The sequence below is a fragment of the Fusarium solani genome (assembly GCF_023522795.1).
Source record: "Fusarium solani strain SB1 chromosome Unknown bctg00000005, whole genome shotgun sequence".
Taxonomy (NCBI): domain Eukaryota; kingdom Fungi; phylum Ascomycota; class Sordariomycetes; order Hypocreales; family Nectriaceae; genus Fusarium; species Fusarium solani.
Genome location: NW_027072153.1, coordinates 1,077,282 through 1,092,674, shown reverse-complemented (window position 1 = coordinate 1,092,674; position 15,393 = coordinate 1,077,282). Strand labels below are relative to the sequence as shown.

The window sequence follows — 15,393 nt, the reverse complement described above, 5'->3', positions numbered from 1 at the left end:
AGCAGGCGCGACCAGCAAGGAGAGACAAACCCCGGGTGTTTTCTTTGGTCGAGTTTAAGCTTCGACTTGTGTGTCCCGGCTATCGCCGCATCCTTGGCTTTGCTTTGATTCCATCCCTCTCTCCCTTTCCTTCTTGGACTCGAACCGTTCTTCTTTTGCTTTTGCCTCCAATTCCTCTCTGACGGTCCAGTCCTCGAAGAGATATCTTGGCCTCATCGCACGCATATTTTCCCCTCTGTTCATCATTTTGTCACCCCCTCCTTCTCCCTCTCCCTCTCAATGTTCACCCAACCGGTCGTCTCGCCGCCGGCTGTAGCGCCGCCACAGTCGTCGTCGACGTCAACTTCGCGGCCAAGCCGACTGCGAGGCCTCAGCTACCTGCGCAACTATACACAGAACCATTTGCTCTCGCGCGACAGTAGCCATCACGGCGGCGCAAACGGAAGCGGAACAGGCTCTGGAGCCGGCAGCCCAGGTGCAAGTGGGAGCACGTCCCCTAATCGACACGGCTCTAGCCTCACGCGATCCCTCAGCCATTCGCCTACCACTACGAGTGGACCGCCCGCCGGAGCCCAGAACGCCAATAATACCAACCACTTGACCCTCGTCAGTTCGACCCCCGATCCCGTGAGGATTTTGACCACCACAACCTCGCTGCCTGTTGCTGCTACTTCTGCCTCGCCTTCGGTCTCTACTTCAGGAGCACCCACTTCTGCTCCCGCTCCCGCTTCCGCTACCACGCAGCAACCCGAGGCCCACGACCCCACCAACAACACCACCACTGCTGCAGATTCCTCCTCACCCGCAGACATCGCGACATCTTCTGCCCCCGAATCCGCTCAAGATCAAGCCGCCATGACGAGATCCCGAGCTCCCACCGGCGCCGATACGGGCTCCGCAACCCCTGAGAATGCTCCGTCAATCCGATTCTGTGCCTACTTCGATCCTCGCTCCACCCGCCCGTCGCTCACCTTCCCCCCGATCTCCAGGACTCTGCCCACGGGCTCAGAGAGAATCCGTGTCGGCCGTTACTCGGAGCGTGACAGCCACTCCATGTCCAACATGCCCGGAAACCAGCCGTCGGCCGCCCCAGTTGGCTTTAAGAGCAAGGTCGTCAGCCGCCGCCACTGCGAGTTTTGGTACGAGGATGGCAAATGGTACATCAAAGACGTCAAGAGTTCCTCAGGAACCTTTTTGAACCACATCCGCCTAAGCCCACCTTCCCAGGAGAGCAAGGCTTTCCCAGTTAATGACGGCGATATTGTGCAGCTGGGAATTGACTTCAAGGGTGGTGAGGAAATGATCTTTCGATGCGTTAAGATGCGGTTGGAGCTCAACCGAGGATGGCAAAACAAGCTCAACTCTTTCAAGTACGTTTTTTGTCCAACTTTCGCTGAATTTCGTATGCTGACATTTTTAATAGTATGGCGGCCCATAAGCGGTTGCAAACAATGGCTACGAGCGGCGGAGCGGCTGGTTCTAACTCTCAAGATTGCTCCATCTGCTTGAGCTCTATCGCGGTAAGTCTTGAACTGTCGTATTTTCTCCTGAGCCTGCTGACTGATAATCTCGTAGCCATGCCAATCCTTGTTTGTGGCGCCGTGCTCTCACACCTGGCATTTCAAGTGTGTGAGATCACTTCTTACATCACCGCAGTATCCGATCTTCCTCTGCCCCAACTGTCGTGCCGGTGCCGATCTAGAAGCGGACGTGGATGAGCTGGCTGAAGAGTGGGAACAGATGAAGGAGGAGGCGGAAGCGGAAGCGGCTACACCAGCCAAGGCGGACACAGAGTCCGAGACAGAACAGGCACCCCCTGTTGCTACCCCGGGAAGGTCGACACCAGAACGGTCCAACACGTGTGACAGCGACCCGATGGACGTTACTGTTAACATAACCCCTGAGACACCTCAGCGACACGAAGTCTCTCATACCGTTTCCGAACCCCTACCCATCAGGAATGCAGCGTCGGGTGCGGGTCGCTCTGGACAGATACGGGATAGCCGAACACCATCACCGCCTGGGATGATCAACGGCGCCGAGGGTCCGATTACGCCCAGAAACAACGTTGGGCCCTGGGTATTTGACGGAAGTGCCGGCCGGGCTGCGGCACCAACATCAGCCGAAATGACAAGTATAGACGCGGCTGCAGAAGTGGATTTGAGCGCAGATGACAAAGACTCGAGTTCACGATAGGAAAGCCTACATCGACGCCCGGAGTTAAAAATGCCGTATAGACAGACGACCTCAGATGGTACCCTCCCTATTCATACCTGGCGCCCACGATCTTGATCTTCAAATACAAGGCGGCGTCCTTTCGTTTTCCCCTGGCTATCGTTACAGCACAGGCGTTGGAGGAGTTTTACAGTCACTACTACCTGCTGTCGGAGACGCAGCAGCTCACATTGGCGGCACAGCGATGCTATTTCTTCTGTTGAGCGAACAAGCAACTTGCGAGAGAACTAGATGCGAGAGAGCATATATACTGCATGGAAGGTTGGATTCAAGGACAGCCAAGACTAGGGCTCATGAGTAGGAGTTAATGGAATAGATCAAATCACAACATGTCCACTAGGATACCTGAGATAATTCGCACAACAGTTTGCTGTGGTGTCTTTACAATGGCACATTTTACAAAAAGCCTCCTATCACGAATTGTTGTCCACTGCCTCACCACGAACCAGACCTGTATTTCCAATCATGGCCCACCTCATGCTCGAACTGGCAGCATGATGGACGCATTATGTCATCATATGTCGGCCTCTCTCTTTCCGGCATCGGCACCGAGATGATCCGGCCTATCGCCGAGTGCGGGCGGACTTGCCGGGGTGTGGCTAAATTTCCACAGGCCTTGGTCGCAAACTCGTCCCGTTCGGCTGCTCCAGAGCATTTGCATTTGCGTTGCTGGACAGGGCAAAACTCTTTGGCATTTCTTCCAGCAAGCGCAACGATACAATGCTCAGACAGTTTAGCTCGCGCCTGCCGGCAAGAGCCCGGGCCTCGTGCTCTAGAGCCCTGGGTCAGGCTTCGAGGTTCTCGTTGGTTCCGAGACGGTCTATGGCTACGGTCAAGGTGGAGGGTATTCCTAAGGTATGAGGCGGATATATATATCTTGTTTGTCTTTGACTTATGCTCATGTATACAGGAACCTACAGAACTTGACCAAATCACAACCCTCCCCAATGGCCTCCGAGTCGCTTCGGAAGCCCTCCCCGGATCCTTCGCTGGTGTCGGCGTCTACATCGAAGGCGGCTCCCGGTTCGAGAATGACTCCCTCCGCGGCGTGTCCCACATCATGGACCGCCTCGCCTTCAAGTCGACGTCGAAGCGGTCCGCCGACGAGATGCTCGAGCAGGTCGAGGCCCTCGGCGGCAACATCCAGTGCGCCTCGTCGCGAGAGAGCATGATGTACCAGGCCGCCACCTTCAACAACGCCGTGCCCCCGACCGTCGAACTGCTCGCCGAGACGATCCGCGACCCCAAGATTACCGACTCGGAGGTTGCGGAGCAGATTGAGACGGCGCGGTATGAGATCCGCGAGATCTGGAGCAAGCCGGAGCTCATCCTTCCTGAGCTTGTTCACACGGCTGCTTTCAAGGATAATACCCTTGGAAACCCGCTGCTGTGCCCAGAGGAACGACTTGGTACCATTGACAGAAACACTGTTATGACGTACCGGAAACTGTTTTACCAGCCTGAACGCATTGTCGTGGCTTTTGCTGGAGTTGAGCATGGCGAGGCCGTTCGGTTGACGGAGAAGTTCTTTGGAGACATGAAGAAGAACGAGCAGCCAGTGTTGGAATCCACAGGTTCTGAGACGAGCGAGAGTGAGCTATCAGATAGCGAGGCCAGCTCAGCGTCACCCGCGTCCTCTGCTTCCTCATCACCACAGTCATCACCTCACCTCCTCTCTCGAATCCCCTTCTTCAAGAACATCTCTACTTCGGCACCTCAGCAAGCCACCGTCAACAACACCCCCCTCTCAACTCGATATCCGACGACCTGCACACTACACAGGCGGCTTCCTTTCTCTCCCTCCTCAGCCTCCCTCCCTCAGCGGCCTGCCGACCTTTACACACATCCACCTCGCCTTTGAGGGCCTCCCCGTAGCTTCGGATGATATCTACGCCCTCGCTACGCTTCAGACGCTTCTTGGTGGAGGTGGCTCTTCTCTGCCGGTGGACCCGGCAAGGGCATGTACTCGCGACTGTACACCAACGTGCTCAACCAGCACGGCTGGGTTGAGTCGTGCGTTGCTTTTAACCACTCTTACACCGACTCTGGCCTCTTTGGCATCTCAGCCAGCTGCCTTCCCGGCCGCACCGCCGCTATGCTCGACGTCATGTGTCAGGAGCTCCGCGCGCTGACTCTCACCACGGGCTTCTCGCGCCTCCAGGAGACCGAAGTGGCTCGAGCCAAGAACCAGCTCCGTTCCAGCCTGCTCATGAACCTCGAGAGCCGTATGGTGGAGCTCGAGGACCTGGGTCGCTCTATCCAGGTCCACGGCCGCAAGATCCCCGTCAGGGACATGTGCCGTCGCATCGAGAACCTGACAGTCGACGACCTGCGCCGTGTTGCGAGCATGATTGTCGGCGGAAAGGTCAAGAACCCTGGCAGTGGCAGCGGTGCTCCTACCGTTGTGCTTCAGGAGGCCCAGGCGTATGGTGTGAGCAACCACACCATGACGTGGGATCAGATCCAGGACCGGATCGACAGCTGGAAGCTGGGTAGTTCCTCTTAAGGGGTTCGAGGCTTTGATTCAAGTGTGAATCCACGAGTACGATGTCACGTCTGAGTCTGTATGCTATCTCACGATGATGAAATGGGGTGTATAATAGAGGGTTTTGTACAGCATATACCGGATTGTGGACTGCAGCGGACATATAGGAGGGAGCATCATTCGCGAGTAAGGAGCCATATGTACAACACCGCTGGGCAGAGATGATCCAAACCAGCATGATTTCTCTACTAGACTCAAATCAATATATATCAGTAAAAAGAGAACTCCAAGACGTGTTAAGAATCGATAATAGATGTATATTGTGCTTCACGTCGTAATCGCTAAACTCCAAAATACCAACCGAGTTCCCAATCTATCTTGGTCTTTGCCTTTCCGTTCCGTGTTCCGTGTTGAGTACCTAAGGTAGATAGATATAAATTCAGTATTCCCCAAGTCTCTTTGTAGTGTTGAACATAGCAAATTCGCCATTCTTGATTTTCCCCAATAGAGTTGCGTCATCATAGTTTAGATCTTACTGCCTCGAGTCGATACTTAACATCCTTGAGGGCTTTGTTGGTAGGCTTCCAATCGTCAAATTGCTTGAGCAGCTCATCTGCTTCGTTGCTGAGCTCTGTCCGCACAAAGTCCTCCTCGAGCAAGCCACGCATGATCCACGGCAGGACATATGGGTTTGCAGACGTCAGAGGACCTTGACGCGCGCTCACAGTGCATGGTGGAGGCAATGCACCAGTGGAGGCCGTCTCAAGAGCGTGAGAGACGGCAAGATCGTAGACGGCGTCGTCATAGTATAGACGGGAGTGACCAGCCCCGGAGTAGAGGGAGCCGGCGAGGGGGATGGATAGTTCACGGATCAAACCGTGATCTGAGACGCCTAGATTACGGAGCTTGAGAGCAAACCCGACAAGGTGGGCGATAAAGTCAGGGGCATGAACGCGTCCATCGATGAAGACTGCTCGGTAGATGTAAGGGTGATTGGCAGGAGAGTAGACGGCGGACTATCATGGGTTAATTTCTGAACTTGAGATGTATATAAAGGGGTTATAGCTTACCTCCATCGGGACGAGCTGGTCATCGATACTGCCGATGAATGTGATGCGAGCGCCGTAGTCTACAACACGCTTGAGCGCATTCTCAAACCTCTTCGAGTTGTCACTCTCTGGATTACCAAATTCCCACAACTCGGCAGCCGAGCCCATGAGCAGACCAGATTTATAGTCTGGGAAAGGACCCAAAGCAACACCAGCCATAGCACAAACGCCGACCTTGGCATTGGTGATTACACCGAGGTCAATTAGCTTCTCAAGCAGCATGATGCTTACCGGAACTCCCTGTGAGTGACATGCAATCAAGACAAGATCAGCACTGCGGATGTGGTCGATCCAATTAAGCATGAGCTTCCACAGGTTGTCGACCCGATCCCTGATCTTGCCTTCACCTTCGAGAGCAACCTTCTCAATCTCACAATCCCCACATCCATGAGCTTCAGCCCACCGCCGGATCGCTTCAGCGCCAAGACCTGCAAAACGAAGTGACGTGCCGGTGGGCTGCCCAATCATCGGTCGGAGATACGTGGCAGGGAAGAGGCCATGCACACCGATCGCGATAGCCTTGTGGATCTTGGGAGGGTCTCTGATGCGGAAGACGTGGTTGGCGGGAGCTTGCTGGGTGCGAAGGAGGAATTGGGTAAGCTGCTTCAAGATGGAAGGGTTCTCCTTCATCTGGTAAGTGCTCGAGAAAGACGGGAGGAGGAGGTTATTTGTGGGCTTGACTGATGCTTCTGACTCGGCTATGGATTGACCAGAGGAGGCAACCTTGGCAGGCATTGCGCTGGGTTTGTCCATATCGTGTATCTGAGGTGTTGCGCTCCTTGGAGTTGAAGCGCCAGACAGCGAGGGTGAAGGTGGATCAAGATCCATCGACTGTGGCCGCCCTCGCTTGTTCTTCCGCCAACCTGATTTGGCTTCTTTCACCTTTGGAGCGTTCTTCGCGGGCTCCTTTGTAGGTGATACATCGCATTCAGCCATTGGCCTGGGGTGAGCCTCTGATCCTTCACCTATCACGGCCATTTCTCCGGATTCTGGGGAGGTTGGTTTCTGCGGTGACTTTGGTGATTCTTTGGACCAGAACGCCCATGTTGAGCCTGCTTTAGGAGGAGGCTCATGTTGATGTGGAGGAGCAGGAGGCGCATCTGTCATGGCTACATCTTCCGAAACAGCCTCGGGCACTGGCTCCGGTTGAGCATCAGGTTTATCATCTGTGACTTTAGGAGGCTCAGCGGTAGAGTACCAGAAGCCGAACCATGAGGCAGATGGAACTTTTTGGGCGCTTGGTGGTGATGCGACCTCTGGAGGCGCCGTCTGTGCTGGTGGAGTGACTGGTCGAGCTTCCTCAGCTTCCTTTGTAGTCTCGGGGTCGGCTACAGGGACTATAGCCTCATCGGGCTTCGAGATGGTCTGGGTCTCCGTAAATGGTGTCCTTGACCACCAACCAAGCCAACCGGATGAAGTCGTCGGCGGTTGAGGTGATAACTGTGATGCAGGGTCGTCCTGTTCTGGTTGAGGTTGAGGTTCGGCTTCTCTTTCAACTGTCTCGGCATTGGCCTCAGGTGCTTTCGGCGTCTCTGGCATCTCTGGGGCCTTTGGTGGCTCTTTAGGAGGAGCTTCGACTTCTGGGGTTTGTTTAGGGGGCTCGGTCGGCGCGTTCTCTTCCGTCATCGTCACGTCGGACTTGTTCTCGGGGATCTTTGGCATCGCCTTGATGGTGCCAGCCGTGCTTCGCACGCTTGCTGTATCGTCGTTCTTCTTTGGGTCAAACCGGCTGAGATCGGGGGTCTTGCTCGATTTCACTGTCCCCCCAAATATGTTCTCCTTCGCTACCGAGGTAGATGCTGAAGCCTTGGGAGCCCGAGGCCAGGATCCGTACCAGCTCTTTGATTTCCGGACCTATGCCTGTTATTAGGCTACGAACATGGATAAATCAGCCAATAAGCGCAAGACACACCTCTTTACTCTTCTTCTGACCGGACGCGACACTGTCGCCCGCGGTCTGCTGTCGTGTTGGTGGCATTGGGCTGTTGCTGGTTGCTTCCGATGCCGATGACGCCTCTGATGCCTGTGATTGTGACGTAGCGCTCGCTATCGACGCGCTGACCGGGGCTATAGAGTCGACTTTCTGTGCTGCTTCCGCCGGGTTAGGACGGGCCCTCTTTCGCGGAAGCATTTTGAGCCGTGGTGATGTGTGAGGAAGCACATCAACTTGAAAAAGTTTCAAGATGCAGGTTCATATTACGTGTGTGTTTTGAAAGTTGTTGAGAAGTAGGTTCTTGTGTTAATAGACGTGCCTGGAGTTGTAGGTACCTTATCGGTCGCCCCTCGCCCCGCAATTTCCAGAAGCGTCACCAGGTACATGGTACATGACCGCCGCGTGCAGGTGGAGTTGGCAGTCCAACATACGACTGAGACATCAACTCCCACAACTTTCGGCGCTGGGGTTATAGGTATAATGAAAAACTGAGAAAATTGAATGGGAAGAACTAGGAGTAGGTCTTATTTCTCAAAATCAATTTTCTAAATATTTTCTTCAACTGCAATCGCGTTGTAAGTGAGAGCTTCCAGCCTTTGGAAGCGCGTGAGCATGTCTGGTGCCTCCGGAAAATCGTCTCCCCGAGCCCCCACCGTTATCAGCTTATCGGACTGGCAAAGGAAAAAAAATCCAGACTCGAATTTCAGGTACTAAACCACTGCGAAGAGTGAGCAGTCGGTGTTGCGCCAGCGCCTTTCACAATGAGCACCCTCAAGCGAAAGGATGCCCCTGGTGGCAATCCTCCCTCCAAGTCGGCAAAGAACACAAAGGAAGCGAGACCTTCAAAGAAAGAAGGCGGAAAGGATGCGAAATCCGCCAGCAAGAAGTCGAAGACCGATGAGGCGCCTGCTAAGGGTCCCGTCGTGTCGCTCTTGAAGGAGGAAGAGCCAATGTTCCCTCGAGGTGGCGGCAATGTCCTCACGCCTTTGGAACAGAAGCAAATCCAGCTTGAGGCCAAGGCTGACGCTCTGCGCGACGAAGAATTCAACACTAGCGGCAAGGCGCTTAAGAAGAAGAAGCGGAAGACGGCGCTGAAGAGCGACAAGAAGACGGAGAAGAAGAAGGAAGAGGAGGAAGACACTGTCAAGGTGGAGAGCTTAAGCTTCAAGGTAGACTATGGGTTCCAGAACAATGCCGTTCTTAACTGACACTGGATACAGCGGCTGGTCAAGGGCTCTCTCGTTCTCGGACAAGTCAGACAAATTAACAACCTCGATATCGAAGTCGCATTGCCGAACAACCTTACTGGTCACGTCTCTATTGTCGCTATTTCCGAACAGCTGACGGAGCGCCTTGAGAAGGATGCTGCTGAGAAGGACGACGAGGAGGACGACAAGGATGAGGATGGGATTGACCTCGAGACTATCTTCTCTGTTGGACAATACGTGAGGGCCTATGTGGTGTCTACTGTGGACGAATCCGGCACCGGCAAGGGCAAGCGACGCATCGAACTCTCGCTACGACCCAGCGAGGCCAACACAGGACTGGAGAAGGACGATGTTGTCGTCAACAGCACCGTTGCGGCGTCCATTGTCAGCGTCCAGGACCGCGGTTTCGTTATGGATACAGGTATCTCCAACCTGGGCGCCTTCCTGTCCCGAAGCGAAATCGATTCGAGCTTCGATGAGCAGAGACTGCAGCCAGGTGCCGTCTTTTTGTGCCAGGTCATCAGCAAGGGCGCCAATGGCAAGATTGCACAGCTGTCTCTTCAGCAGAAGAAGCTGGGCAACCCCAAGAACGTCCCCGCCGACGCCACTACTATCAACACTTTCCTCCCCGGTACCATTGCTGACGTTCTCGTGTCCAACACTGACCGACGAGGCTTCGCTGGCAAGATCATGGGTCATCTTGATGTTACCGCCGACCTTATTCACTCTGGTGTCGGTCCTGCTGGTGTGAGCTTGGACTCGACCTACAAGATTGGTTCCAGAGTCAAGGCAAGGATTATCTGCAACTTCCCGGCTGCTAAGGAGCCCAAGCTGGGTATTTCTCTGCTCCCTCACATTACATCTCTCGAGCAGAAGCGACCGACCAAGACGACCGACGCCAAGAAGCTTCCTACGACGGTACTCCCCATCTCGTCTTTGGTCGAGAAGTGCACAGTTCGCCATGTCGAAGGCGAGATTGGTCTTTTCGTCGACATCGGCATCCCAGGCCTGAGCGGATTTGTGCATATTTCGAGAGTCAAGGACGGCAAGGTGGAGGCGCTGTACGAATCGAGTGGCCCTTACAAGGTTGGCTCTGAGCACAAGGGCCGAGTTGTGGGATACAACCAAATTGATGGCCTCTTCCAAATATCTTTCGAGAAGTCGGTGCTTGAGCAACAGTACCTGAGGCTCGAGGATGTCCCGATCGGCGCTGTTGTTACTGGCGAAGTCGAGAGGGTTATCGTTGACGAGAAGGGAGTTAGCGGGCTGATTCTCAAGATTGCGGAGGGCATTACTGGCCTCGTCCCTGAGCAGCACCTTTCTGACATCAAGTTGCAAAACCCTGAGAAGAAGTTCCGTCCCGGCATGAAGATCAAGGCTCGAGTTCTGTCAACCAACTTGGCTAAGAACCAAATGCGACTCACCCTGAAGAAGACCCTGGTTAACTCGGAAGCGCCCATCATCAAGTCATATGAGGACGCTAGTGTTGGAATGCAGGTTCCTGGCACCATTGTCAAGATCCAGTCTTCTGGTGCGCAGATTCAGTTCTTCGGCCCTGTCAGGGGTTTCCTGCCCATCTCTGAGATGAGCGAAGCTTACATCAAGGATCCCCATGAGCACTTCCGTGTTGGTCAAGTTGTCAGCGTTCACGTCCTGGATGTTGAGCCTGAGTCGCAAAAGCTTATTGTGTCTTGCAAGGACCCTTCTGCCTTTGGTCTGGACAAGCAAAATGCTCTCAAGAAGCTCCAGGTGGGCGGTCTTGTGTCGGGCAAGGTTTCTCAAAAGACCGAGGACCAGATCTTTGTCGAGCTTGATGATGCCCAGCTGAAGGCTATCCTTCCTGTTGGACAACTTACCGACAAGTCAGTCTCAAAGAACCAATACGCCTGGAAGCGCATCTCTGCTGGTCAGACCATCTCCAACTTGATGGTGCTGGAGAAGAACGAGAAGCGACGCGTGCTTATCTTGACCCAGAAGCCAAGTCTCATCAAGGCGTCTGAAGACCGAACCCTTCTTAAGACTTTCGAGGACGCCAAGGAGGGCAAGGTGGTCGCCGGCTTTGTGCAAAACATTACTCTTACTGCAGTCTTTGTGCAATTCGCTGGTGGTGTCAGGGCGCTGCTGCCCAAGTCCCGACTCCCTGCTGACGTCCAGGAGCAGCCCGACTTTGGTATGCACAAGCTCCAGTCCATCGAGGTCAGGATTGTCTCTGTGATTCCCGACCATCGCCGCATTGTTGTTGCCCCAGCCGACTCTGACGAGGACGACGTGGTGAAGAAGGAGAAGGCTACCGACGTGGCTTCTGCCCCTTCGGATAACCTCGAATTCGGAACCGTGACCAAGGCTAAGATCACCTCTGTCAAGGATACGCAGCTCAACGTGCAACTGGTCGGTAACGACGTCCAAGGCCGAATCGACGTTTCCCAAGTCTTTGACACGTTTGAGGACATCCCCGACCCCAAGGATCCCCTTGACAAGTTCCACAAGAGGCAGACAATCACTGTTCGTGTGACGGGAGTGCACAACGCCAAGGACCATCGATTCCTGCCTTTCTCGCACCGATCCGCGCACTCTGTGGTTGAACTGACTGCCAAGCCTAGCGACATCAAAGCGGATTCCCTAGAGCCCCTTCAGCTTAGCAAGCTCAAGGTTGGTGACACTCACGTTGCCTATGTCAACAACTCTAGCCCTCAATACCTTTGGGTCAACCTTTCCCCTTCGGTCCGTGGCCGCATCTCAGCCATGGAGGCGTCGGATGACCTGTCTCAGCTTAATGACCTGGAGGCCAACTTCCCCATTGGATCCGCCATGAAGGTTAGAGTGATTGCTGTTGACCCCAAAAACAACAAACTCGACCTTTCAGCTCGTTCATCCAGCTCGTCTGAGGCTGTCAGCTGGAGTGTTCTGAAGCAGAACATGGTTCTCCCTGGACGAATTACCAAGGTGAATGAGCGTCAGATCCTGGTCAAGCTTAGCGAGCTCGTGTCTGGTGCTGTGCATCTCCCTGACATGGCCGACAACTTTGACGATGTCAACACTCTCAAGCACAACAAGGGCGACCTTGTCCGTGTCTCCATCGTGGAGCTGGACACAAGCAACAAGAAGATCCGACTGTCGATCCGTCCTTCACGCATCATGAGCTCTACGTTGACGGTCAAGGACAAGGAAATCAGCAACATTTCTCACGTAAACCCTGGCGATCTTGTTCGAGGCTTTGTCAAGAATGTCTCGGACAAGGGACTGTTCGTTCTCCTTGGTGGACAGGTGACTGGTCTTGTCAAGATCTCAAACCTGTCTGACCGATATTTGAAGGACTGGAAGGATAATTTCCAGGTTGACCAGCTTGTCAAGGCCCGAGTTATTGCTGTTGACAGGGAGGCCAAGCGTGTCGAGCTGAGCTTGAAGTCTTCTATTGTCGACCAAGACTACACTCCTCCTCTGACTTTTAACGACGTCAAGGAGGGCCAGGTCGTGACAGGCAAGGTTCGAAAGGTGGAGGATTTTGGTGCCTTCATCCTGGTTGACAACTCAGACAATATCAGCGGTCTTTGCCACCGTAGTCAGATGGCCGAGAAGCCTGTGGCTGATGCCACCAAACTCTACAAGGAGGGTGATGCCGTCAAGGCTCGCATTCTGGAGATTGATACCAAGAAGAGGCGAATCTCATTCGGCTTAAAGCCATCGCTCTTTGAGGACGAGGACACTGACATGGACGACTCCGACCAGGGCGCTGACCTTGATGCCGAGGACAGTGATGAGGATGTTGAGATGGGCGAGGGTGGTGTTGAGATTATCGGCGCAGACAACGCTGATGACTCGGAAGAGGATGAGGATGAGGATGGCGACGACGATGATGAGGCGGGCAGTGATGATGACTCGGAAGAGGAGGATGAAGATGAGGAGATGGAGGACAAGCCAGTCAAGAAGGGCAAGGGTCTTGGAGCAGGCAAGAAGTCGGAATGGTCGACTGATCCCTTTGACGAGGCAGAGTCTGACTCCGAGGAGCAATCAAAAGACGAAGAGAAGTCAAAGAAGAAGAAGAAGCGAAGCCGGGACGAGATCCAGGTGGACCGAACCGCCGAGCTCGACGCCAACGGCCCTCAGACCTCGAGCGACTACGAGCGACTGCTGCTCGGTCAGCCCGACTCCTCGGAGCTCTGGATTGCCTACATGGCCTTCCAGATGCAGGTCTCGGAGCTGTCCAAGGCTCGCGAGGTGGCCGAGCGTGCCATCAAGTCTATCAACATTCGGGAGGAGACTGAGAAGCTCAACGTCTGGGTTGCTTACCTCAACTTGGAGGTTGCGTACGGTAGCAAGTCGACTGTGGAGGACGTGTTCAAGCGGGCTTGCCAGTACAACGACGAGCAGGAGGTCTACGAGCGACTGGCCAGTATCTACATCCAGTCCGAGAAGCTCAAGGTGAGACACATTGATACGTTTAACAAGGACCGAGCTGACCATAGGCAGGACGCCGATGCCCTCTTCGAGGCTATGGTCAAGAAGTTTGGTGCCAAGGCTCCCAACGTCTGGCTCAACTATGCCCACTTCTTGCACGTCACTCGCAACGACGCTGCTCGGGCACGATCCCTTCTCCCCCGTGCCACGCAGCAGCTCGACAGCCGCCACAGCCAGAACCTTGTAAGCCGGTTCGCGGCGCTCGAGTTCCGATCTCCCAACGGCGAGCCGGAGCGTGGACGAACCATGTTCGAGGGTCTCCTCGCTGCCTGGCCCAAGAAGGGTGACCTCTGGGGGTCAGCTCCTGGACCTCGAGTCAGGTCTCACCGACGCTGACCCGACAGCGGTTCGGGATGTCTTCGAGCGAAGGACACGGGTCAAGGGCTTGAAGCCCCAGCAGGCCGAGAAGTGGTTTAGACGATGGGCTACCTGGGAGGAGAAGCTGGACCCCAAGGGTAAGGACCGGGTCATGGCCAAGGCTCAGGAGTGGGCGGCAGCTTTCAAGGCCAAGAAGGAGGCCGAAGCTGCTGCTGCTGCCGAGGAGGACGAGATGGAGGAGTAGCTGTCCTGTGGTTTGTTTTCGGATACCATTATACGGGAGTCAAAAGTTTCAAGCATAGAATCTGAATAACCAAGTGTATGATTAATCAATAGTCATTCGTACGAGGTGAAATTTCGATGGTGAATACGCAAAGGTCAGCAACGAATATGTCTTGCTGGTCAGCATGAGGCGTGAATAGTGACGTATCGTAAGATTCGATACGGCAGATGACGGCAGATCCACGATCAAACTGGACCCTTACAACGTTGCCAGAATAGGTCAGCGGTGAATCCTCAGCGCAGGATCTGTCCGAAAGACGAAATAGCGGCCGGCAATTGCGAGGCGGTCTCTAGGAGTGCCTTGCTAGTGGAGCACGGCAGTGAGCGCATAGTGCAGATCGCTTCGTATCCTGGGGTTTCAGATATGTAGAATAGCAACGTTGCAACGACCTTGATCAAATCATCTCATTCTCATAAACAAAACAAAGACATTTTTTTTCTCACGCACCTTCTTCAGCCTCATTGATGACATTTCCCCGAGTTCACCGTTGTGACGTCTCATCCAACCAAAGCGCCACTCCCGCTTTTGCCACTTCGAGATGGAGTGTGAGAATCGGACAAGTCGGAAGTTTAACAGACTGACGATCGGCGGGGACCCCGTCATGACGGATGCCACGGCGGAGAAATACGAGGGGGGATGATCCTATCGTGTCATTTTTCTATATGCAGATGCTGAAAATAGATGTCCAATGGATGTAAACATGGGGTTGTTGAAACAAGTATAAAGAGGAAGATCCTCACGATGGTATACTTAGCTCAACAACAGGACACTCACCAGCAACTTGACCGTCAACAACAAGACTCTTACCAATAACTCTACATTCACACATCTACATCAACGATATCCGCCAACATGCGCTTCTCCATCGCCCTCGCTGCCACCTCCCTCCTCGCCCTCACCGAGGCCCGCATCGTCGGCATCAGCGTCCCCAAGACCATCAAGCCCGGCGAGGACTTTGAGGCCATCATCATCAGCGAGAATTACATCCAGAGCGTCTACGACGTTGCCATTGCCTTTGGCTACTCCCCCGGCAAGGGCTTCCCTGGCTCTCTCGGTCAGGTCGCCGACTCTTTCTATCTCGGACCCGGTAAGACATATTCCTGCTTCTTGACTTGTATTCGTAACTAACTTTGTAATCAGAAGAGTCCAACCAGCTGCACAACTTCAACAAGACCATCAAGATCCCTACGGATGCCGTCAAGGGAGAGGGTCTTGTTACTGCCTCCCTCTTCAGCCTGTACGGCGCCGCCAGCGCTCCCACCCTCAGCAACTACAATGTCTCCGTCACCTTTGGAGACAAGACCAGCAAAGAGTACAAGGCTAGCAACAGCCAGTAAATGGGCACCGGACATGGGATAGGGCATGGA

General features: G+C 54.2%; 6 protein-coding genes across 6 annotated transcripts; 5 read left to right on the top strand and 1 right to left on the bottom strand.

Moving 5' to 3' along the window:
* Window positions 1-279: 279 nt before the first annotated feature.
* MRS44_008767 (uncharacterized protein) lies at window positions 280-2,196 on the top strand (the record flags this gene model as incomplete). Its single annotated transcript, XM_065621054.1, has 3 exons — window positions 280-1,370; window positions 1,424-1,520; window positions 1,657-2,196. 3 exons carry the CDS (start codon window positions 280-282, stop codon window positions 2,194-2,196), a joined length of 1,728 nt encoding a protein of 575 aa, XP_065477126.1.
* A 759-nt stretch (window positions 2,197-2,955) lies between these two features.
* MRS44_008766 (uncharacterized protein) lies at window positions 2,956-4,096 on the top strand (the record flags this gene model as incomplete). The annotated part of the gene is made up of 2 exons (XM_046276322.2): window positions 2,956-3,090; window positions 3,146-4,096. The coding sequence occupies 2 exons, from the start codon at window positions 2,956-2,958 to the stop codon at window positions 4,094-4,096; spliced, it is 1,086 nt and encodes a 361-aa protein (XP_046132220.2).
* Window positions 4,097-4,195: 99 nt separating this feature from the next.
* On the top strand, window positions 4,196-4,741 carry MRS44_008765 (uncharacterized protein; the record flags this gene model as incomplete). Its single annotated transcript, XM_065621053.1, has 1 exon — window positions 4,196-4,741. One exon carries the CDS (start codon window positions 4,196-4,198, stop codon window positions 4,739-4,741), a length of 546 nt encoding a protein of 181 aa, XP_065477125.1.
* A 497-nt stretch (window positions 4,742-5,238) lies between these two features.
* Window positions 5,239-7,960, bottom strand: MRS44_008764 (uncharacterized protein; the record flags this gene model as incomplete). The annotated part of the gene is made up of 3 exons (XM_046276321.2): window positions 5,239-5,736; window positions 5,791-7,683; window positions 7,742-7,960. The coding sequence occupies 3 exons, from the start codon at window positions 7,958-7,960 to the stop codon at window positions 5,239-5,241; spliced, it is 2,610 nt and encodes an 869-aa protein (XP_046132219.1).
* A 563-nt stretch (window positions 7,961-8,523) lies between these two features.
* On the top strand, window positions 8,524-13,987 carry MRS44_008763 (uncharacterized protein; the record flags this gene model as incomplete). The annotated part of the gene is made up of 3 exons (XM_065621052.1): window positions 8,524-8,931; window positions 8,983-13,708; window positions 13,746-13,987. 3 exons carry the CDS (start codon window positions 8,524-8,526, stop codon window positions 13,985-13,987), a joined length of 5,376 nt encoding a protein of 1,791 aa, XP_065477124.1.
* Window positions 13,988-14,878: 891 nt separating this feature from the next.
* MRS44_008762 (uncharacterized protein) lies at window positions 14,879-15,363 on the top strand (the record flags this gene model as incomplete). Its single annotated transcript, XM_046284089.2, has 2 exons — window positions 14,879-15,113; window positions 15,167-15,363. 2 exons carry the CDS (start codon window positions 14,879-14,881, stop codon window positions 15,361-15,363), a joined length of 432 nt encoding a protein of 143 aa, XP_046132217.1.
* Between the last annotated feature and the right edge of the window lie 30 nt (window positions 15,364-15,393).